This window comes from Ciconia boyciana, chromosome 2 (assembly GCF_034638445.1).
Source record: "Ciconia boyciana chromosome 2, ASM3463844v1, whole genome shotgun sequence".
In the NCBI taxonomy this organism is placed as follows: domain Eukaryota; kingdom Metazoa; phylum Chordata; class Aves; order Ciconiiformes; family Ciconiidae; genus Ciconia; species Ciconia boyciana.
The window spans coordinates 141,629,553-141,652,083 of NC_132935.1; the positions used below are offsets into that span (position 1 = coordinate 141,629,553).

Here is a 22,531-nt window from a genome sequence, read left to right on the forward strand (position 1 = left end):
CCAAGTGCAAACAGAACTTCTAATGGCAATGAACCAGCGCAGAATCCAGTGAGATGATTAGGAATGTACCATTATGGCTGCGAACCTTGTGATTAGGCTTCTTAATCTATTACGGCTTGTTAGCAAGTGCACTGGTTCATTCTTCTATGTACCCTCTCCCTTCCTGTGCATGAACTTCCAGAGTTTAAAGAAAGACAAGCGTCATAACAACACATTAAGAAAGGTTGTATCTTTGGGCCTGTCAATTTTATCATGATTTTCAAGAAGAGATGTTGGAGAAAAAGATCATTAAAATGGTAGAGAGGTAAAAGGGAAAATAAAGGTATATAAATGGCAGTATTACCGTGAACTGGGAGGTTCACACGTAACTTTGGAAAGAAATCAAACAACTTTTATACATATTGTGTATACATCTTTTGCAAATAATTATCAACTTCTATTGAAATATGTCATTGTTTTCTGTTTTTGACTAAATTCTCTTAATTTCACGTCCAAAATAAGTCAGTAATATACTCTCCTTGACTGAATTTAGAATTTACATACATCTTGAAAAAAAGGATCAAAAATCACTTTTAAAAAGGAAATTTCCATAGATTACTGCACTTTCTTAACAGTCGTCTTAAGCTTTACTAAGCAAGCAAACAACTTTGAACTGAAATTTAATTTAGGCTTCTATTGTCCAAACGAATGTTTTATGAGATATTTCAACAGAAATCATTATGTTTTTAATTGTTTTTAAAACTTTTTGGGAACTCTTTTAGATTCTCATTACAAGATTAAAACCATATGCCAACTTTTCAATTGCTTATGTAGCTTTCCCATAAGACTGAATACTTTTTATTAAGGAGAATAAATGCATATTAAAAACAGGCATTTACTTATGGAAGCTACAGCAATCTTGTGGCTATAAAAATATGCAGTAATTCTAGGAAAAATAACTGTTTCTGGACAGTCTGAATCATATGTGTTGCATAAGCCCTGTGAATCTCTTCACAAATTATATTCCATAACTGTTTTTCCCTCCTTTTCTATCTTCCCAATCTCTCACATTTCCTTTATGAAACTTAAATTCCTCACAGTAGGTAGATTCTACTGCTGTTGCTGTCAGATGAACCCTAACTGACTCAAAAATTGGAACTTAGGCATCGTGACACCGCAAATAAATCCTCATCTACATTTTCTGATTTATTGTCAGACACTGAGGGCAGAACTTGATTAAAGATACTCCTATTTTCCTATATTTAGTATCTAAATGGATGCCAAAATATTTTCAAAAATTCATTTAATATTACACTATTTTCAGGAATGGAAACAAGCACTTGACCCAGAATAATACTGGGCAGCAGCATTGTCTGTGATATCAGTGTGTGTGGTGAATTTAACCCATATTCTGCTATCTGTGTACACTGAAAATATCTGCTAACATCAGGAAGGGTTCAAAATTCGTGTGGAGAGGCAATAGACCCCTTAAATGTCCTTTTGGACATAGTATGCAGTAACCGATAAAGATTCCTTCTCAGAATAGCCTTGTAGTAACAAGTACTAACATTCAGTAGTTGAGAACCAAATGTGGTGGCCAATTTCCTACCAAACCTGTGCAACCCAAAGATATCAAAAGGGTTGTACAGCCATGGGAGAAAAAAGGTCACCAACTGAAGCTGAGATATCAAGTTACTTTCTAGACCTATGTCTGCTTTAGAGAGCAGCTTTCCAATAGATCTCATTCCTAAAACACAATCTTCTGTCTCAATATGGGTAAAGTAATACTATATCAAAGTACATGTGTTATCTGACATCAGCTTATGAGATTCACAAAAGTGTGGTCAACAGACAGAATTAAAGCACAAGACCCAATAGTGCTATATTCAAGTTAAATATACAGTCCCAAGACCACATTTCAAGTCCTAAGACTGTATTTCAAACACTTCACATTGTCCTACATCAGAGGATCAGTTTACAGTCTGACTCAAAACAGTATAATCAAAACACTAATTTTAAAACTAGGCTTTGCGTTAATACATCTGGATTAAACTCAAAGGAAAATACTAAACACGTTATCTATGCAAGTTATCAGGTGCTAAATCGTATACTTACCATAGGTCCTGGGCCAAAATCAGCTGCTTTAGATGGATCATATTGAGCAGCGAAGTTCTGTAGGTGATAAGAAGTTTGAAATTAAAATACTAAATATTTTACTTTAAAAAGTATTGATATTTATCATTCTACATCTAACTGTCATCCGACTTGCTGTATGGTATATTAAAGCAGCATACGTAAAACACAGTAAACATGGCCCTATTATAAATACATTTCTGTTCACTTGTTTCCAGAAATACTTGATTTTACTAGGAAGGCCCTTTCACACAATGGCCTCAAATATCTACACAGCAGTGATAGAGGCATTGCAATACTGTGAACTGAAAGTTAAGAATGTAAACTCAGTGCTCATTTAAAATTGAAAACTTTCTTGAAACCTTCAAATCGTTCTGCCTAATATCCAATGAGGGAAGTTATACATATTTTTTCACCGCATGGCTTAAGTAAAATTCATGTACCAGCCCTGACTGACTATCGGATGAGGTGGGCCCTTCAGCTTCAAAAAGATCTGAGCATGCAGCCTCAGAAACACTGCACTGGATTTTTGATCTTTTATCAATATAAGTTTTGTAGGAAAATATACATCTAGTTTTATAGAGTACATTTTCCCTCTTCACTAAAATGGAAAAAAGTTCTATACAACAATCTAAAATCCTTTTCTTGCTTGTTTTGTTTTATTAGCACATTAAAATAATAGAAATTAATGAAAGTAGTTTGGGGTTTGCTAATAGGAAAATAAATTATTGCTATTCATATTGAAGGAAAAAGAGTATTCTTCCATGCAGGAGGATTTACTAAACTTGATCAATAAGACACTGTCTATGTCTTCACACTCCCTGTGCAAGCTAATGTCAAGCAAAGAGTTAAAGCTAGCATCCTGCAGAGAATACATGATGGACATTTCTGCAGAAAGTGTGTATGTGACACATTCCACTTACATTCTGCAGCATGAATACAGAGAGAAATCAAAAATTCTAGAGTAAGATATTCTAAAATTCTAAAGGACTTCTAAGTACGGACTTTTAGCTTAAGGGTAGTCTTCTTCAGCTTATTCCAATACAGTTGCTGTCTCCTGAACTCAACTGCAAAGTGCCATTTCTTTTCCCCATCTGCTTAACAGCACAGGTTTCATTTAGTTAATTCCTAATCCATACACATTATGGCTGTATAAATTTAATGCTAATTAACAGGGTTGATTTGCTCCTGTGCATAAGTACCTGTTGAATACAAAATCCAAATTTGCCACGGAAAATATACATCCCAAGGAGAGTTTCACTGGAACTGGGACCATCAATTTCTTGCCGATCACAAAAGAATGTTTCCACTATTCTCCAGTGAAACATCAGTGTTTTCCAGCAGATATGCATTTAGTCTTAGTCACAAAGCACAGATTATCAATTTCAGTAATAGAAAGTTTGGATGCCTTACTCCGCCAAGACCTGGAGGACCAGGGGGGCCTGGAGGACCTGGTAGACCATCTTCACCATCTCTGCCTGGTGGACCTGGTGGACCCTACAGTCAAAAAACCAGTGAACGTTAGAAGTGGCTAAAGAAATCTCTAAAGTGATAAATTCATTAACAACCAGGCACCTACAGCACACACTACAGCAGTGCTATTATATGCAGTTTCAGTAAATGGCTAACTTTAGAAAATAAGCATAGCCTGAATTTACATTGCCTTGCCACACGTCATACCAGATATTTACTGTAGTTTCATATTTGAGAAGATTTATGGGGACAATATTGGATCTATGCTACCAAAGTGTAATCTCCAAATTGGGAATTTTCACTTTAAGCGACCAAATTTTGGACCCATGAACCCCAAGTGACCCATATGGACCCACACAGCCTGTCAGATTCTGTTAGCAAGAGCCTAAAATTTGACCAACTGAGGATTGGCACAGGTCAGCCCTACTGGTATGAACTAGCATAGATCCAGAGTTAAGTCAAAGGCCAGTTTTTAATCAGTCTAGACTATTTGCTGATATAATTGCAAATTCAGTGACAATAAAGTAGTGTTCTACAGATTTTTGACACTGTCACTCTGCTACCACTGTCATAACTTCTTTTACAACAGCTTGAAATTACATGTGTTCAGTCCAGCAACATTTGCCCGTATATTCTTTCATCCTCAATGCACAAAGCTGGTCAAGTTTTGCCATCGTGGCAATTGAGGTGAGGTATTTCATTTGGTCTGTGTTTTGGACCCAGTTCAGTGCTAGATGAAATCCATAATAAAAGTCTTACAGATTTCTAAAGGAGCAGGATTACGCTTGCTGCCTTCAGGACAAAGCATGTATCTCATTTCATTAAACAAATTTATTTAGTGGTAGCCTAAAGCACATATCCAGTTGACCATACAGATATTCTCTTCCTAATAGTTACCATTGCATTTGTCAGCATATTATGATCTAAGAAATCTTCAGGACCTACCTATCAGTACTATGGCATTTTCATTTTCAGAAGAAACAGAAAAGACACATGATAACTACACACTGCCCAGATAAGGTTGTGAATTTCAGAATACCACTTTACAAAAAGCAGCAACGATGTAGAAGCAAATCAGAAAAGCAGATATCAGCAATATGAATGAACATTACAATTAAATTATTCAACTGTCCTTATTTATGGTTACTTTTACAGTAGTCTTTAACAGTACAATATCCACTTCGACTAATAGAAGGTAGATGCCTAGCTGCCAAGAAGAGAGCTTTTTCAAGCCATCTTTGGAGGCACAGGTAATGAATGATCCTCAAAGCTAGCTTTGTCTATTCGGGTCTGATGTAGAGAGCTTATCCATATACTATATTGTTCAAAGACTACACCTTTATGTGTCAACTTTCCTTTCTGCATTTTCATGCACTATTTCCATTGTGGCCAGTTGGAAAAAAGGCTTTCAAACCATCACTTGGAGGGCTAGGCTGTCATCTGAACTCAACCACATCTGCTCAGGCACAATGACCATAATTAGGCTGGTGAGGTATTGCTGGTGCAGAATTTGGTACATAGACAACTTAGTTGCTTTTTAATGAAATTGTACATGCAAGCTTCTACAGATACATTCATTTAATCTCACATCAATGCCTAAACTTAGTTTTTTCCTATTGGTTGTCCAACAACTGTTGTTCAAAGATCGCAAACAAATGAACGTCAATCTAATTCCTTACCCTTTCTCCCTGTGGCCCTTTGTCTCCTCTAGGGCCCTGCTGGAAGAAAATAAAACTTACTGAGTTACTGTGGAAATTTTCCAGGATAATACAGGGAAACAGATACATTAAAAATAATTAGTGTACATGAAAAAGGGAAAGACAACTGCACATACAGGTCCAATAGCTATTTTCCACAGACAGCATATTCTTTTTCCACAATAAACTACTGGAAATAGATTAGTCACTGTCATTACTATGTCAGTTAAAAGTATCACTGCACAGTCCACAGAAGTACTTGCAGGGTTGGTTTTAGTCTCTACTGAATAACTGGCTCTAATTTAACCGTAGTAACTTTTAGAAATAAAATCTAATCTATTTAGCCTCTTAGACCTGTATGGATATTGCTGTACTATTCAATTCATGTAAATCTTTCCAAAGGAACTCTGGTTGAACAAGAATGCTACTTTGATGCAGTTTAGTTCTTGGTAGGCTTAGTTCTGCTCTTGGGTAAAGCAGCTTAAATCCAATATTTGAATTTACCCTGGTGTTAAGATGTTGCACCCATTGTTCCCTCCTTTTTACTTCCTACTCATCTCAGTGCTACTGCTATTCTCAGGGAACACTGGAAATAATGAATGTAGTCAGTTTTCCTTTCATCCAATATTCAACAAAATGTTAATCTGCCTAAGAATATCTGATAACATCTCCATTTCCACACAAGAAAAATAAAAATGCTTACCTTCCGCCCTGCAGGTGCCTGAGAAAAAATAAAGAAGAGAATTAAAAAGAGATACAATTTCTCACAATATTTTAAACTAAAATAATGTACAAACTTAGACTCATCTTCTTACATAACTATAATTTTTCTCAGTACAGTATATTTAAGTATGCCCTATGGTTTTAAATTACTATGAAGGCTAGGAGCTTATTATATAGCAAAGATAACTACATTAGAACATTCTGTTGAAGACTGTCAATTTTATACCTATTATGGCCTATGAAACTGGCATAAAAAAGTCACACCTGAGTTCTTTCATAATCCTTCTGTGCAATGAAATTTGGACTGGAAGACTGGCTTTAAAGTACAGTCATCTCCAATCCAGTCTGCCAGGTATAATGTCCAAACACCACTGCTCCGTTCTGTCTCCTCATGGTCTTTACACCTATGAAGGCAGTCTCTTAAAAAGGCCGTCCCACTTGAGAAATTGGGGTGGGTACCTTTCCAGGCAGTCCCTTCAGGATTTAATCAGTATCTTTCCATGACCATCTTGGGAATTAACATTACTAAATAATACTGCCACAAAAAAGAAGTCTAGCCTGTTAATTGAGTGTTACATATTAGATAAAAAATAATTATACTGACCTCACTCACATCTGGAAAAAGAAGGGAAAGAAAAAAAGGAGATAATTAGAGTGTGGATTCAGCTATTTTACAAGTTTTACATTTCAATGCTTTTAAATCAAAATGCAATTTTGTTCATTTTCTTAATGCAAGAAACATTTTCTTAATGTAATTTCTTACTTTTAAGGTGTTTATCTTAAACTATAAAACACTCGCAGGTGAGATTGCTATGTATTTGAAATTCAAAACAGACTTGCTAATGAAATTAAAACAAGTAATACCGTTGATACAGTAAAAAGGCAGATATCTTCTGTAAGCCTGCTCTAAGGATGCTTAAACATATCTCCATGGAAAAAAAAAGGACATACATATTTTCAAGTATGTGGGCATGCAACAGATGAATAAACCCAGACAGGGTGACACATGTGAAGATATTAAATTGTAGGAGTAATCTTAAATTTTAATCTAAATGGCCCCATCTCACTTTTTATGAGGAATGGTTCTACCCAAACACCTATTTCCATAAATTCCTGTAAAATGTCATAGTGTGTAGCAGAACAGTTTGAAGCTGCTAAACACCAAACAGCAAATAACTTTCTCTCTGTATGTTAATTACTACTAAGTATGCTCTTGTTAATTAGTTGCAGATACTAATTGTCAAAAATCTGTTTTCTGAATTTTGGCTGAAACTTACCATGGTAAAAACGTCTCACACCACGCTTTAATGCCAGCAATTTGACATTATTACTAACCAACAAGTTGTTGGGTGTTTTTCCATGCAGTGTCACTTTGGCAATGTATGATCACACTCAATCCAGATGGTTCATACAGTCCAGCAAAAAGGTAACAATACTGAAGTGCTCAGCACCATAAAGCACTGAAATACATTGGCAGAACGCCGATTGCCTATACTAACGCAACATAAAATTAAAAACATTACTGCCCCCAGGCGATGGTGACACTGGCGACTACACTATCTTTATTTTGGGAAAAGCGGGGGCGGTCGGTCCGGCGGGATCCCCACACGAAGCGCCCCGTCTCCTCAGCCTTTGCGAGGGCGCTGCTACCGCTGCCCGGCACCACGGGGGGGAAATGTCCCCCGGCGGGCGTCCGCGGTGCGCCGGGACAGGCCTCAGCCCGGCCGCCCCGCCAGAACGGCCCCGCCGCGGGCCCTCGGGCCTCCTCCGGGCCACGGCCACCGTGCCGCCCACCGCCACGGCTTCCTCACCGCCCCGCCGCCACCCCACGCCTCGCTGCTGGCAGCGGCCGGCAGGGACGAGGCGGGGCGCAGCCGGCGGCGGGCGGGGCACGGGGGGCACCTTCGCGGGGACTCCGAGCGCCAGGAGCGGGCAGCGCACGGCTGCTCCCTCCCTCCTCCGCCTAGGAGCGCGGCCAAACCCCCGGTCAAAGCCAGTGCTGCAGAGGAACGGCGGCGAGGGGCTAAGGGGGAACTTCACAGGATGCTGCCCAGCAGGGAGGCAGCGGGAAGGCTCCGCTTCTCCCTCAGCCAAGTGCGTGGGGCGCGTTTCTCTCCCACCGCAGTGTGTGCGTGGGGAGCCGCGCTCTCCGTCAGCGAGGGGGACACGAAATCCTCTTCCCAGCGAGCGGCGGAGAGCCGCGCTGCGCCCTCGGGGAGCCCCATCCCCTTTTCGCACTAGAGCTAAGCAACATTCCTTCCCTGCCTCCCCCCTCCTGCCTCGTACGGTCTTTCCCTCCCCGGAGACCCCCAGGAGGGCGGGCTCAGCGTGCGCGGAGCCCCCGGGGGAGCCGCCAACAGCTTTCCCCCGCCGGGCTGGGCCGGAAGGCGCCCAGCACCACGGCGCGCCGCAGCGGCCCCGCTCTGCCTCCAGGGGGCGCCGCCGTGCGCGGCGGGGCGGCGGCGCGGCCCCGCACCGGGCTGCCCGCCGGGCGCACGCCCTCCCCTCGCAGGGAAGGGGCGAGCCGCCGCCTGCCCCTGCTCCCGGGTCCCCCGCTTCGGAGAGCGCGCCCGAAGTCTCACGGAAGCGCAGTCTGGGTGCAGCCTGGATTCTTCCGCTCGCCGTAAACACCCTCCTCCTAGCCTTCAAGCATCTGCGCTTGAATTGGGGCTTTGCCTATCCTTTGGATACGAGCCCGTCTTTCTTTTCTTTTTTTTTTTTTTTAGGGGGGGATCTCGTTGGCCTTTTGCCATCCTTTTCTATTTCTGACGAAAAAAAAAGAAGCTAGATTCTGATCTGGGACGGAGGTGGCAGTTTGACGAGATGGTCTCTATAGCTTGGGAAGCTGCAGCTCCCCGCAGACTACCATCCGTGGGGAAGACGTCTGGATAGAGCGCAGAAAGTAGGACAGCCACCCCCTGCCACCACCCATGCCACAAACAAGCTAAAAGCACTTACGTTGGCCTGTTGCTAGGTATGAAGTTACTGCAAGCAGCAACAAAATCCGTGTATCCACAAAGCTGAGCATGTCTAGTTGCAAGACATGCAGACTCCTTGTGGTGCAGAGTCCCTGGTCGGTGGTTAGCTATTACCTATGGGACGCAGGCATACAGTCTTGAGGAGTAACTCCAACCTTAGCAGAAACCTGCTGCCCGGGATGCTAAATTAATCAAGCCCCGGTCCGCCCTATTTATACCGCAGGAGGGTCCCGGGGCTGCGAGTCACCGGCGGCGGCGCAGCCAATGGGCGCGCGGCGGCCGCGGGGCCCGCGCGGCTCCCAGGCCGTCACGTGCCCCGTGTCTCCGGCCCGGCGCGGCAGCCTTGGCAGCGGCGGCCGCGGGGCGGAGGGGGCGCGGGGTCGGCGGGGGAGGGGGCGGAGGGGGAGCGAGGGAGGCGGCGACGTTAAATTGGTTCCATGCTTTGAGGACGTGGACACTTTGAGGCTTTCGGAAGGAAAATCTGACTCGTCGTCTGATTTTTTTTTCTTTTATTTTTTTTTTTCAGACGTTCCCCGCCCCTCGCCCTGTTTTTCTGGGCTGCGCGGCCGGGAGCCTCGCCGGGCGGCCGGCTGGCAGTGGCCGGGAGAGCGCTCCGAGGGCTTTCAAAGCAGGAGCTGTCCAGGGCCTGCGGAGCCTCCCGCCCCGCTCGGATCGCGGCGGGGAAGCGGCCAGGGGAGCGGGGAGGAGGCTGGATCTCCCTGTCGTCCCACCGCAACCGAGAGCAAAAGGCGACGCTCCCCCTCACCAGAGGTCCCGAGGCGCCCGGCCCCTCCAGCACGGGGTGCGGGCAACCTGTCACCCCCGTCCCTCGCCCTTCGCATTTCCCCGCCGGCAGCCGGCGTGGGTGCTCGGTCCCCCGCGACGAGCAGGAGGCAGCGACAGCCCCATCATCCCGCTCGCAGCCGACCGCGGCAGAGCCCGTTCGCGTCCCGTCGGTTTGCTCTCCCTGGGGACGTCTCTCCGGCCAGGGCGCGGGCAGAGAGCCGCGAGTTTCTCTTCTCGGCTTCGCGGCCGCTCGGGCAGTGTGCGTGTGTGAGGGGGGAGCCTGGGGTGCCCCAGCAGCCGGCCGTCCCGAGCACTCCCCGCCTCCCGGCCCGCTAAACAGAGCCCCACGGCGGCTCTCCGGCGCAGGAAGGAGGTTGGGCGCTCCCACCAGCTCCCCTGTCCGCCGGCCACCCGCGCACCCAGCTGAGGGGAAAGCTGGCGAGGTTGCTTGCCACGTCTGTCCGGCAGCCGGCTTCTCCCTTCTCCGGGAGGGGGGGTGGGAGGGGGTGGGGGGGGAGAGACGCCGGCCCCCCCCCCGGCGCTCAGGGAGGCCGAGGGGCCGAGATGAGGTACCCGCGCCGTGCCCCTGAGGGCCAGCAGGAACAGGCCGCCCCTCACGGCGCGTAGCGGGGCCCCATCTCCTCTCCCCGGGCGCCTCTGCCCCAGGGACTGGGGTCGGGGGGCTGCAGTCACTTGGGGTCGCCCATCTCGGCCTCGCCGGCCTCTGGCCTGCGGCGACTGAGGGGAGCTGACGTGGTCCCGCTGGCCGGGCCAAGTGGCGGCCGCGGCCAGCCCGCCTACCCGCCCAGGGGCTCCTCCAAGGCAGGCAGCCGGCCCCCTCCCGGGCCCCCTCTGCTCGCTGAAGGGAGTCCCGGGCAGAGGTAACGGCGAAGGCAAATGGGAGCCCCGCCTCAGAGCGGGCCCCCTTCTCCGGGGCGGAAGGGGCGAGGAGGGCGCCGCGGGACGCGGTGCTCGCTCCCCTTCCCTCCCCCAGCCCCCGGGCGTGGGTCGCCAAGCAGGCGGATCCTGCTCAGGCACACCAGCGAGCCGCAAGGAGCCTCCGCGCTGGCGGGGGAGCCGCGGCGGGGCGAGCGGGAGGGCTCCTGAGAGCGGAGCCGGCGGGGCAGCCGCCTCCTGCCCGCCCCTGAGTGTGTTTGGGGAGATGCAGGGGGTGTATCCAACCCTTATTTGTAAGCTGCCCCCGGGGGGACGTGAACAGAAAGCACGGGAAAGATGGGACATGGGTGTCCATCTGAGGGGGGACCCCACAGAGATTGTGTCCCGAGGCACTGCCAGCGCCAGGCACTGCCGGAAGCAGCAGCCCTGTGCCACGCTTCCACGCGTGTCAGGGAGAGCCCGCTGTACCCAGGCTGAACAGCCTGCCTGAAGCCGCCTCCACGTACGGGACATTCCCTAGCTATCAAGAGTGCTGATGAAATGGATAATGTGCATGACAACGCACAGAATTAAACTGCATGTGGAATTAAACCTGTAGTTTGGCTAAAAAAATACCATCAGCATTAGAAAAAGGTGATCTAACAAGATATGTCTGACCACAAAATAGGAGCCCAACAGATGGTGATACATTGAAATATCGTAATAAAAGTATATGGCATAAACAGTACATAAATACTCTTTCAGGTTGTATCTTTCATGTGAATGGTATCAATTTAAATGAACTAGGATTTAAAATTAACCTGGGCAGCAAAGTTGACTACTTTAAAGTTTATACCAGCATAAACCTACAAAGAGCTCAGTGACCTTCAAACAAATTGAAATAATGATTGAAATTAGACCCAAAGCACTGAAGCTCAAGTCCAAGTATTTCCTGACACCTCCACTTCCAGTGAATAGTGTTGTTTTTTTTAAAACTTGTCCCTTGGAATCAATTATTTGACTCTATAGCCAGAGTTTTTCTTCATTTCGTCAAATTAATTTTGACTGCAGCATCAGAAGAACATTTATTGCCTACTTATAATAGTAATTAGACTCTTTTCAGACAAACTCTGGTGTAATTGCCTATATATAATGTCAGACAAATATTGTTTGCCTAGTTTTATGCACATTTTCAAGGCATGATATCCCTTTTCTACTAATGGAATACCCTGATGGTGCAAGAATGTGGACACATGTATCCTGACCAAACCAAACTAAACTACCATTCCCCTCTATCCTACCCATGAAGTTTCACACAGGAAAGACAAGCCTCCACCCCAAAGAAGGGAAACCCCGCCTCAAAGACATGGATTTTCAACTGCCACTGCTACCATAAAGCAAATGGCTGAGGGAGAGACATAACCAGAAGCTCAGCAACGCACAAAAGCTGTTGAGATGGTATGAAACTACAGCTCTTGGGCTTCGAAATAAGTCTTCCTTCTTGGTGTGCTCCAGCCATTTCAGGATTGGTTCACATGGGTAAGGATGCCCTTCCCTAGAAAAAAGGAGATACAGAATAATAATTCATTGGTATGGCTCTTTTCCCATGTCTACAGGTCTCTTTTCAACAAACCACTACACTGAAAAATGCATAACTGCAGTTCTCTAGGAGCGGCAGCTTTGACATAAGTCTCAGATGTATACCTGACCTTTGGAACCTATAGAGCCCTTGGCCGTTTTCTTCACTAACACTCATCCACAGTCTTCTTCCATATTTTCAGGAAAGATGAGGAAGGAAAAAGAGGTATCTCTTTTTCTCTCTACCATCAGCACTAATTCAAGCAACACCAAATGGTTTTAGGGTAAGGGACAAAGGCCTGTTAAGTTGATCTTCCTGTATGATAAAGTATCTTTGTCATATAGATACTGTCACAGCTTCTGTCGTGAAGGTAGGCTACATTGCTCACCGACTCTATCTAAGCATGCAGAAGTAATCTTAGAAGGCTGGGGAAAAGTCCACTTATTTCCAAAAAAGGGAGTGCTCAGTGAATTTGGATCTATAGTGTGAACTTGGAAAATATATTTCCCTTAAAATACAATTATTGCAAATGATTGCTATTATGCAAATATCTTTACTAGTACAGGGACTCCTAAATTAACAGAAGGAACATGACAGATTTTGGAGCCATTAGCATACCAGAAGTGATTTGATCAGCCAGCTTTAACAAGGAAACATCTAAGAACTCATTTTCCCTTTGGATCATATCTATTTTAAAGGAGCTCTTTCACACTGAAGCCAGTAGTGCCTATGGCACAGTTTAAATTGAAATGGATGATAATAAAAAATAACCTCTGGAAAATTTGCTGTTGGGGAAAGCTTTGAAAGAGATGACTTTCCAGGTGATGTCAAAGCAGATTTATTTCTCATAATTTTGAACAATTCATTAGAATGCAGACCTAAAATTCTGAAAAATATAACTTTTTCATACATACACCGGGAAGCATTTGCCCTGCCTACTCCTTCAAAACTTATCAGCCAACCATTGAGCCCTTATCCAGCCAAACAGTTTAATACTGTCTGGCCAGTACCATATTACAGGAAAACACAGAGCAATGCCAGAGTTTGGAGAAAGATCTGCATCTTTTTAGGCTGTCCCCAAACCTCATACCCCAACGTGGATAACTGGTTTTGGTGTGCTCTCAGATCCCAGTTCTCCTCAGGCTGATATGAATGGGAGAGCCACAGTATTTGTGGTTGGTACAAATGATTATTGATTTCTTTATGTCTGTTCCAACACAAAGCTTCACAAATTTGTTCAGATAATGGATACGTGCCCAACTATATAGCAGTAAAGGATGAGCAACAAAGCTGCATAAGGGAAGTAGTTTCCCAGTGCGACTTCTTTGAGTACTGGGGCTGGTTAAGTGACACGATCTGGATGTAGCACAGTGCTTTAGTCTTTCTTTTGTAGTATACATAGAGATATGAGGGTCTATACGATTTAATGCGGCACTAAGCTTGAATCTTGAGTAGATTCTATTTGGTGTCTCCTGTGTAGACATATCAGCTTGATTAGAGCTAGCTTTAATAAAACTGTTTATGATTTTGCACTTCACATCTTAGCTTGGTTATAGTAAGTATCTTGCTCTGAATAACAAGGAGACTAGTACTTTTGTCAGTGGAGAAAATAAAGAAAGAGCACGGTGTATCCCCTAACCTCAATTCATTGTTTCATGTTTGCTGTTTTCTTCCTGACTGCTTAGTTAAAAAAACAAACAAAAACTTGTGCTATACTCTTACAGGAAAATCCTGAGGAGAGATGAGAGTGTGCAAGGAACTTCCACCAGTTCTCTGCACCCTGTGTTGAAGGGCCAGGAATGCTAAGCTCCTGTGGTCAGGACACTGTTTCCATGTAGGACTAAAGGTATACAGAGATCTAAGAGCACGGCACAGGTACATAAAGAGAGTCATGACTTGGCTGGTCCATGGATCATCATTTAGAGGGAGTCTGTAGTGTGCCAGTAAATGGTATGGAAGCAGGAACATTGTTCTTTGCAAACAGCTCATAGCCATTGACTTCTAATACTTCTTTGATATTTTAAGACAGTTCTTTCAGAATCATTTAAAGTGGCGTTTGGGAAAGTAGTCCAGCAAATTGACTTTTAATGAGAAACAAACAGGTTCTATGTGAACAGCTATGGCAGCTGCTTCCTTTAGTTCCTGTTCCCCAGGGGCTGTGTACACTTGAAATAAATCATCGTTCATTATTCTCAGCAGGAGCAATGGTCTTAGATTCTCAGAAAGGAACAACTGATAGGCAGAGAGCAGCTCAGCAGCCCATGGGGGAGTGCTGTTGAAGGGATCAGTAGACAAATTCAATGGAAAATTTTCCTCGATTATACTTAAGACAAAAAAGAGGACTGCTCAAGGCTGCTTCACTGAAACTGAGATGTCTAGTTATCCTTCTCAAATGTGACAAACTTCTGCAGTGGCAGTCAGTGAGCTTTCTGGGTGGTGTTTACTTATTTAAAGTATATAATGGTTTTAATCTCTTTTTTTCCCCTTTTTCTTTTTTGTTCCTCAAAGATTACATATTTAGGAATTGAGGAGGTCAAAACAAAGGTTTAGTCCACGTATTGATAGAAGGCTCAGTTGGTCATTACTGGAACCAAACCAATTTATCAAGCTTAAGTAAATTCAGGACACATAGACTGCTTTTAAGATCATTATCAACTCAGTCTATTGCTCTATGACACTGAAAGTCATCCAATAAAATAATGCAATTATTAATATACTAGCTTACTTTACATCTGAAAGCTAATTTTAAAACAAATTTTTTAAGACCATTTGGACTTCACCTCCATTCCATTTAATAAAGCTGTAAGTCTGCATGGCTGTTATAGACAGCCCTCCACACTGGCTCGGATTCTGTTCTCACTCAGATAATAGAATGGAAACTCCCATTGACTTCAGTAGTAGCAGAGCCAGGCCATTATTCACTATAGTTGTAAATCTCACAAGCTCGAAAAATCGCACAAGTATTTAAGCCATATCACAGAATTTGGGACGTTTTTTTCTGCTTTAACCATCTTTTTTTTTTGGCCCATTCTATTTGCCAACCTTAGAATTTTGGCTTATGGCACACAAGATTCTCATCAAAAACAGAAGGCAAGGTAAAATTAAGGCAGGCAGTCCTTTTAAAATGATCATCAGTCTCAGTAAATTCTAGTAAAGCAAATTAAAGTAATGCTGGTGAGACTACTCTCTCTATATGAACACAAATATTAATGGATGTGTATAGACAGACTCTAAATAAGCTGGTAAGTCTCTGCTGTGGCAGTGTGTTCTGGTATACCAAGCTTGTACCACTGTTAATCAGCATATTGCTGAAATGGAGGTCAAATAACAGTATTAAAAAGGTTCCATTGCATCTGTATGGCATAGCACTGTGAATTGACAGCTACAAAGCCTCAGCTCCTGGGGACTTTCAGAATTTTTTTTATATCATAGACAGAGAAAAGAAAAATGAAAATGCAATGAACATCACTTGTAGTGGATCTGTATAGATCCATTCCTTCACATTCTCAACAGGCTTGGGAGTGATAAGATCAAGGACTCAGAAGTACATGAATAAAATAAGCACTGGAAAATGTAAGAGAGAGAGATCAGTGAATTAATTTAAAATAAGCAAACACAATCATGGGTTGTATTTGGTTTGCATGAAAATTTATTTGCACAGAAGTTTGTGGAGGGTATCATATAAAGCTCTAGTTATTACTTGATACAATTATTATAGCAATCAAAATCACACAGGCAATATTACAGGAGAATGCCAAATCATTGGTACCTTGCCTTGAAAGTAACTACTGAAAAAGTAGTTAGAATAAAAAAAATTTTAAAAAACCCACCAAAAGAACCCACAACCAGAACTGTTTATAGCAGGTGGAAAAATAATCAGTCTTTTTGTTATCTTCAGGTCCTGAGTTTCAATGAATGTAATAATAAATGGTAGTTTTCCGTATTAAGTGATAATTTCCAGCTACAACAAAGAGTACATAACTGATGATTTAATGGAAAGAAATCTGTCTCAATGAAGGAAGCACCTTCAACCTCATCCTTCATTATATGGACACCATTTGGTATGCATGCTGACAGTCGAAAATAAGCAGCAGTGCAAGTAAAGACTTGTTTCAGACACTGCACATGACTGAAGCTAGCTTCTGAAGCAGCTAAATTCCTACAGGCAGTGGGTGTAGTTTTTAAATGCATTTAAATCCTACTTTGAAAAATGAGGCAGCATGCAGGTATCAGTAAGATTCAGAAACAACATTGCCCTGTCAGTTTAGACTTTTCCATGACTTTAAAACTTTTCACCCCTTGTTATCCTGCAGAGAAAAAACCCCTTCTGCACACATCTGAAAAGCTTTCATCTCCTACAGCAGCTATGAACAGACGTCTCTTCTGCTTCAAGTGTAGTTAGAACCCCTCATTCTGGAGGGAGGATGCAGAGGAAATCATCTGCATGCTGGTTACTTTCGGATGTCCTTTCCACAACTTTCTACTCCCCATTCACTGGAAAGACAAACAAGATCTCCTGCTACAGACTAGGAAAAAATCTTAGAGCATCTGAGTACAAGGACTCACGGCATATGCTCATGTCACACAGAGGCAAATGTGAAATCTTTGCAGATGCAATCACTCATCTAATGCTTGGCTGAGTGCAATATCTTGCTGTGTCCCAGAATTACTTGTACACCACAGTGTTCCCATTTTTAAATGGTAGAATCGATGAATGGCGTGCAGTATGGTGCTGTTTCTCCCTACAAGCATTTTTAAAGCTGATTGTGCTTTGTTAAAAGTATTTAATAATGATTAATAGGTCATTGTTCATTGTAATAGTGTGTAGTTTTGTAAAAAACCCCAGGTAATTCCATGAGTGGTGTAACCAATAGACCTTACAGATAGATGTGGCATACATCCTAAAACCCTCAGCTCCTCCCTTCTTCCTCTCACACCCTCTATACCTGCCCCCTCTCAGTAGCCTCGGCTCCCGCCTGTGCAGCTATCAGCTGGGCAAAAAAGCAGCCCACGCTGGGGCTAGCCCCAAACAGGCCAGCATATTTGTGCTGAGTGGCCTGCTGGTAAACCAAACTGGACAAGCTCTGACTCCCACTGCAGCCTTTCCTTCTTGGAGTTGCTGATTTTAGTTTTTTCCCGCTACCTGCCTGCCAGTTTCATGAAACTTGCAGAATCTTAGTATCTTTGTGCTTCTTCCATCAGTTCCACTGAAGTGGGCTACAAGGTTGGGAGTTACAGGGGGATACAATGGGCAGGCAAATAGAGAGAATGTGGGTGTTCCCTTACTGAGGTCTGTTGAGGCTTCAGACCAAAAATATGTTTGCTGAAAGTTGTTGACAGTCTTCAGCACAAAATAACTTCTTAGGATTAACTTTCCTTGTTAGGAAATACCGCTAATGGATAAAGAGTGGTAGCTCTCCATTCTCTCTCCTACACTGTTTTCCACTCTTTGAAAATGGTTGCTAATTCTTGACCTGGTATATTCCTACATAGGCTTGTGAGATGATAACTACCCTTGCTGTGACGGTGTACTCTACTTTTTTTTCACAGGATGATATTTTCAAGTGTGAAATTTTAATATGATATTTGAAACATTAAGCAATAAATCAGTGGACTCATTGAAGCTCTGCAAAGGGCAAATTGACAGTGAGAGTTGAGGCTTGTAGTTGCTGCACCATAAGAAGCTAAATGCAATGAGAATATTTTAATAAAATACTACCTCTTCTAGTTTTTTTTTTTTTCTAAATGTCTGCTATTGGTCACTGTCAGAGACAAAACACTGTGTTAGATGTACCTTTGATCTGACCTGACAGAGCAACTCTTGGGTTCCAAAGCACTTGTGAAAGAAAAAAACACCACAGTGTTGGAAGAAAGCTGGGTTCTTTAAACAGACAGGTTGATCGTATCCATTTATTTTCTGTAACTGGTGTCAGTACTGAGCCTGTGTATTTAAAAGAATTTTTATTTCCTATATAGTTTGCAGATTCAAAAAGTTTACTTTTTTACTTCTAGATCTTCCTTGGGAAAAGTCTGTAGTTTACAATATGCCTGGAAGTGCCATTGAAAAATTAAATGGAAAACTAATGTACCTGACAGGTATATCCATGGGACTCTAAGAAAGGTAGGAACATGTCTACAGAGTCAATATTGCTGAGCAGGTGGTACATGAGAATAGTTAAACTGTCTGAGCTTGACCTGATTTTGCTAAACAGTCACAGGGGAAAATATTTTAATTTATAAATTGCTTTTTATTTTGTGATGTGAAACCAGGTGTTCGGTGGGGGTTATGGATAAGATTTGGACAGAAGACCTCCAGATGAAAAATGCATGTACAAATGTCTGCTGTCTTATAAATGATAATATATTTCTGTAGTTACTCCTTTTTTTATGATGTAAGAAATTACAGAAAGAATGGTTAAGAACTGGGATGTCTTGGTGAAATTTCTGTGTGCATGTAGGCCTCAGTCCTAAAACACGGGAGAATCTCAGTGGATTCCCCTCAGGAATCCCAACAGGTTTTGGCTCAGGAACAGTGCTGGGAACCTAGCGTGGTCCTCAGTGGAACTGATGCTATGCTGCCCTATGGGAAAGGTAGTGGTGTAGAGTAGGGCTATACCACGAGTGAGCAGGATGCCCTGCTCTGAGGTGACCGCAGGTAGCGTACAGAAGAGCGTGCATTAAAAGGGAATGCTATGCTGCAAGGCTCAAGGGCATGAGCTTTGTGGATTCCCTGCGCAACCCCTCCAGAGTGCAGTGCCCTCTCAGGATAATTTGGGGCTGCAACCTAAGTAGCCTAGATAGCCTCAGGTGTGATTCAGCAGCTGCTCAGCCTCTCCTGCAGTGGTCACAGGACTGGACCACAGGCTGCAATCACATCAGAGATTATCCAAATTGAAAACAAAAATGTTTTCTTAAATTATTTATACCAAAAAAGTCTCATAGAATGGAAAAGGAACAAACTAACAAAAGGTTAAAGTGCTTCCAAAACAAACCAGACTGGCTAATTAAGTGAGTAATTACAATTTAACAGGTCTTTGGCTTTTGGAAGGCTACTCTGAAAGGTTTCAAACCGCAGAGGATGGTGTCTCTGTGTTATAAAATTGCTATAGACAAGAAGTGTTGGGGGGTCATGCCTACTACAGTCCCCTCAAATGCATGAGAGCAAAGTAAGCTAGATATAAACCTGATTCAAGCTGCCTTCCATTTGACTAAACTGAAAATGAAAAGATCACCCATTATGAGAGAACACATAGCTATATCCATTCTTCTGCTCTATCCCTAGCAGATTTGGACTGTGGATTATGCAGCCAGCTGAAGCCAAACTCTCTCTTAACCATCAAATCACATACTATTTTCATGAAATGAGGTAAATATTTTTGCTGTAAGTGAAATGTGCCTCCCTCCATATACCTGTCGTGAAACTGAAAGACATTCAAATGAAGGCAGCTTTCAGCATTTCTGAGAGCTGCTGTGTACTATTAGTGATACAGCCTAACTCTGTGTGTGTCTTCCAGAACTGGTTTATAAACTTCATCTCAGTTTAAATGCTCTTAGGAATTATTGCTTGAAGCTATTTGCATTCAAATAGAGAATGTGAAACAGTTACATGAGCCTTAGTTCGTTATTTTCTGTACTAAACACTCATGCTGTTATCTCCAATTTTAAATGTTGAGACAGTTTGTGCTCTCATTGATGCTCAAACTCTAGTTCTGCACTGGCAGCATCAGCTGTGCCCCAGTACCCAAGATCTTTGCAGTCTTTGAACATATACAGACATGTTAGCATAGCCAGTCTTGCAAGGTCTAATATTCTAAAATTCTAAACTTCTAAATTCTAATACTCTAATATTCTAAATCCTTGTACTCTAAGAATTTAATGCTTTTAGCTTAGGTAGATGCATGGTTCAAAATTCAGGCCTTATCACGTTTCTGCATCATTAGGTCAGGACAAGATTTACTTGTTCATCACATGCAAACTCCACTGTACAGATGCTTGATCATCAGAGGAGTCTGAGTGGTAATTAAGGGAAAAGGAAACTGCACCAGAGAATGTGTATCTTAGCTTGTACAGAAGTTCTCTTTTTTTCTTTGCTTTGGGTTAATTTAATTTTCCTTAGCTGCTTCCAAATCCATAACTTACCCTGCAACTCAGTGTTGCCACATTCCAGATGATTTCTGACTGGAGCTGCCCAGCTGAACTTTTATTGCTTTGTTTCCAGACTCTCATATTTCTCAGGTCTTTCTAAGTTGCTGGAACTGCTGCCGCTATTGCAGGGAAGAGCTCTACTGAAGGGGAATACACAAGCTTGCTGTCTCTTTTTCATGCACAAAGACAAGTTTGGGATAAGAGGAATGACATTCTTGATGTTTATGCAGTATCAACTGCAAAGACTGTTTAACAGTGAGTTTTGTCATACAACTCATAGTATCTTAGGATTTCCTTAAACAGCAATAGGGAAGCAGTGGGCTTGCTTCTATTTTAAATCAACAGGAAAACTGTGTGGAAGCTGAACCATTCTGCCTGATTAGCAAGGGTTAATTTGCTCATAGGTTAACTTGGCTCATGAGAAATTCTCATCATTCACAAATTTGACTTAAACAATCAGATAACCTAAAGAATGGCATAGAGTTTCCTTTCATCCCCATTTGAGGAAATACAGAAGGAAAGAGTTCAACAGAAATAGAAGGCAACTCACAATTAGAAAAAACTTCCAATTTATTTAGCTAAAAGAAATATGATTATTTTATCCTAGGAGGTGGTCTTTCATTAGTGTTTGCTGATCATATCTAGAACAACAATATTTCTTGTCTACTATAGGAGATATGCTGAATTATAGAAAGACATTATGTAATACATAGGTAACAAATCCATCACATATCAGGTATCTGATCTGCAGGTGCATTCATGGGAATTAGGGCTACAAAAGATGAGTTTGAGTCTTCTTCCCCTTGTGAGCCTCTGTCTCTGCAGCCTTGGTGCATTGGATTGACTTCTTCCAACGACAACTAGGGAAGTGAGGAGAAAAAAGAATCAGAGGGGTTTGAGGACAATGCTTCAGGCTTTTACAAGGAAACCTTGCTCAGTAACTAGCATGGAAGAGCTGACATCATAATTTGAGCAGCTAGATTTTCTCATTCTAACCCAAAATACAGGGGGAATCCTGGGAAGTATTAAGATTTTAGGGTTGCCAAAAATTAGAGCACCTTTCAAGGGATATCCCATATTCAGTGGGTGCAATTCTGTCTTGTAATTGCCGGCCTTTGTTCCTGGACTGACTGATGGGGATATCTTAAAGATGGTGAGGTGGGAAACCCTTTCTTCCAGGACTGGCAGTGAAGATGCCAGACAGGCATTAGCCTGCCTATGAGAACTATCAGGACACTAAAAGGAGGTAGCAAGTATCTGTAGTAAAAACAGGAATATCTGTGAAGAAACAACCATCCCCAACTACATCCTAGTCTAATGTCCTTCTCTAGACTGATGACTGAAAATTATTTTTACTTAATTATCCTTACCCCTAATAGCTTCATTGTTTCCCCACAATTAGCCTCTTTTCCTACACCTACAATCCTCTTTCTACCACTATTATTTTCTCAGTTCTGTTTTCTCTAAGTGAAAAAAAAAACATCTCTGGCATCTAAGTTATTTGTTTGTACACAGATCTGCATTTGACAGTTGCAAAATTGTTCATTAAAAATAAAACTGTACCAATTTTTACAGGGATTTCAGGTTCTCAGTTCTTATACCAGCAAAGTAACAATTGCTTCTAAACTACGGTCAGAGAAGGAGCAGGGGCTTACTTATTAGAGATCCACAACTAAATAATGATCGCATTTACACCTGGGGGAATCTATCACAGCACACCAGAAAATTACACTGGTGCAAGAATCACACTACTAGAAATGACAGCACTTTGGCTCTCATTCTCAATATACTTGCCAAAATTACAATGAGAAAAGTGAAGAATACCTTTACATTCACTCCCTGCAGAATCAGTTTCATAGTTTTCTTCTCTTGGTTTTCAGCTTATTTTGCTGTTTTACCTCCCATGTCTCGGCTTACCAGTTAAATCAAATTTCATTCAGAAATTTAACTAATGAGTTACATGATAAACATGTTGCATACACCAATATTCAGTTTTCAGGTCATTAATATAGTCAACGGACTCAAACAGATTAGTTAGAGCCCCTATTTGCCAATTTAACAGAGCTTAGAATCTCATAATTCCAAGGGGCCATTAAGCTTCCAAACAATTTCTTAATTTTCTGCAACAATGGAACATTTGCATACAAGTTATGTAAAAAGGC

General features: G+C 42.7%; 1 protein-coding gene and 1 long non-coding RNA gene across 2 annotated transcripts in view; one reads left to right on the forward strand and one right to left on the reverse strand.

The window, feature by feature from the left end:
• Positions 1 to 9,174, reverse strand: part of COL1A2 (collagen type I alpha 2 chain) — a 41,859-nt gene extending 32,685 nt beyond the window's left edge. The window contains exons 1-6 of the mRNA XM_072854253.1: positions 8,964 to 9,174; positions 6,610 to 6,620; positions 5,986 to 6,003; positions 5,265 to 5,300; positions 3,526 to 3,609; positions 2,095 to 2,151 (exon numbers count right to left, since the gene is read on the reverse strand). Of these exons, the coding sequence (XP_072710354.1) occupies positions 2,095 to 2,151; positions 3,526 to 3,609; positions 5,265 to 5,300; positions 5,986 to 6,003; positions 6,610 to 6,620; positions 8,964 to 9,033 (276 nt within the window). The 5' untranslated portion in view covers positions 9,034 to 9,174. The remainder of the gene's footprint in view (positions 1 to 2,094; positions 2,152 to 3,525; positions 3,610 to 5,264; positions 5,301 to 5,985; positions 6,004 to 6,609; positions 6,621 to 8,963) is intronic.
• A 2,992-nt stretch (positions 9,175 to 12,166) lies between these two features.
• Positions 12,167 to 18,253, forward strand: LOC140648007 (uncharacterized). The gene is made up of 3 exons (XR_012041052.1): positions 12,167 to 12,184; positions 13,949 to 14,070; positions 18,237 to 18,253. It is a non-coding gene; the product is annotated as an uncharacterized lncRNA (long non-coding RNA).
• Positions 18,254 to 22,531: the final 4,278 nt, after the last annotated feature.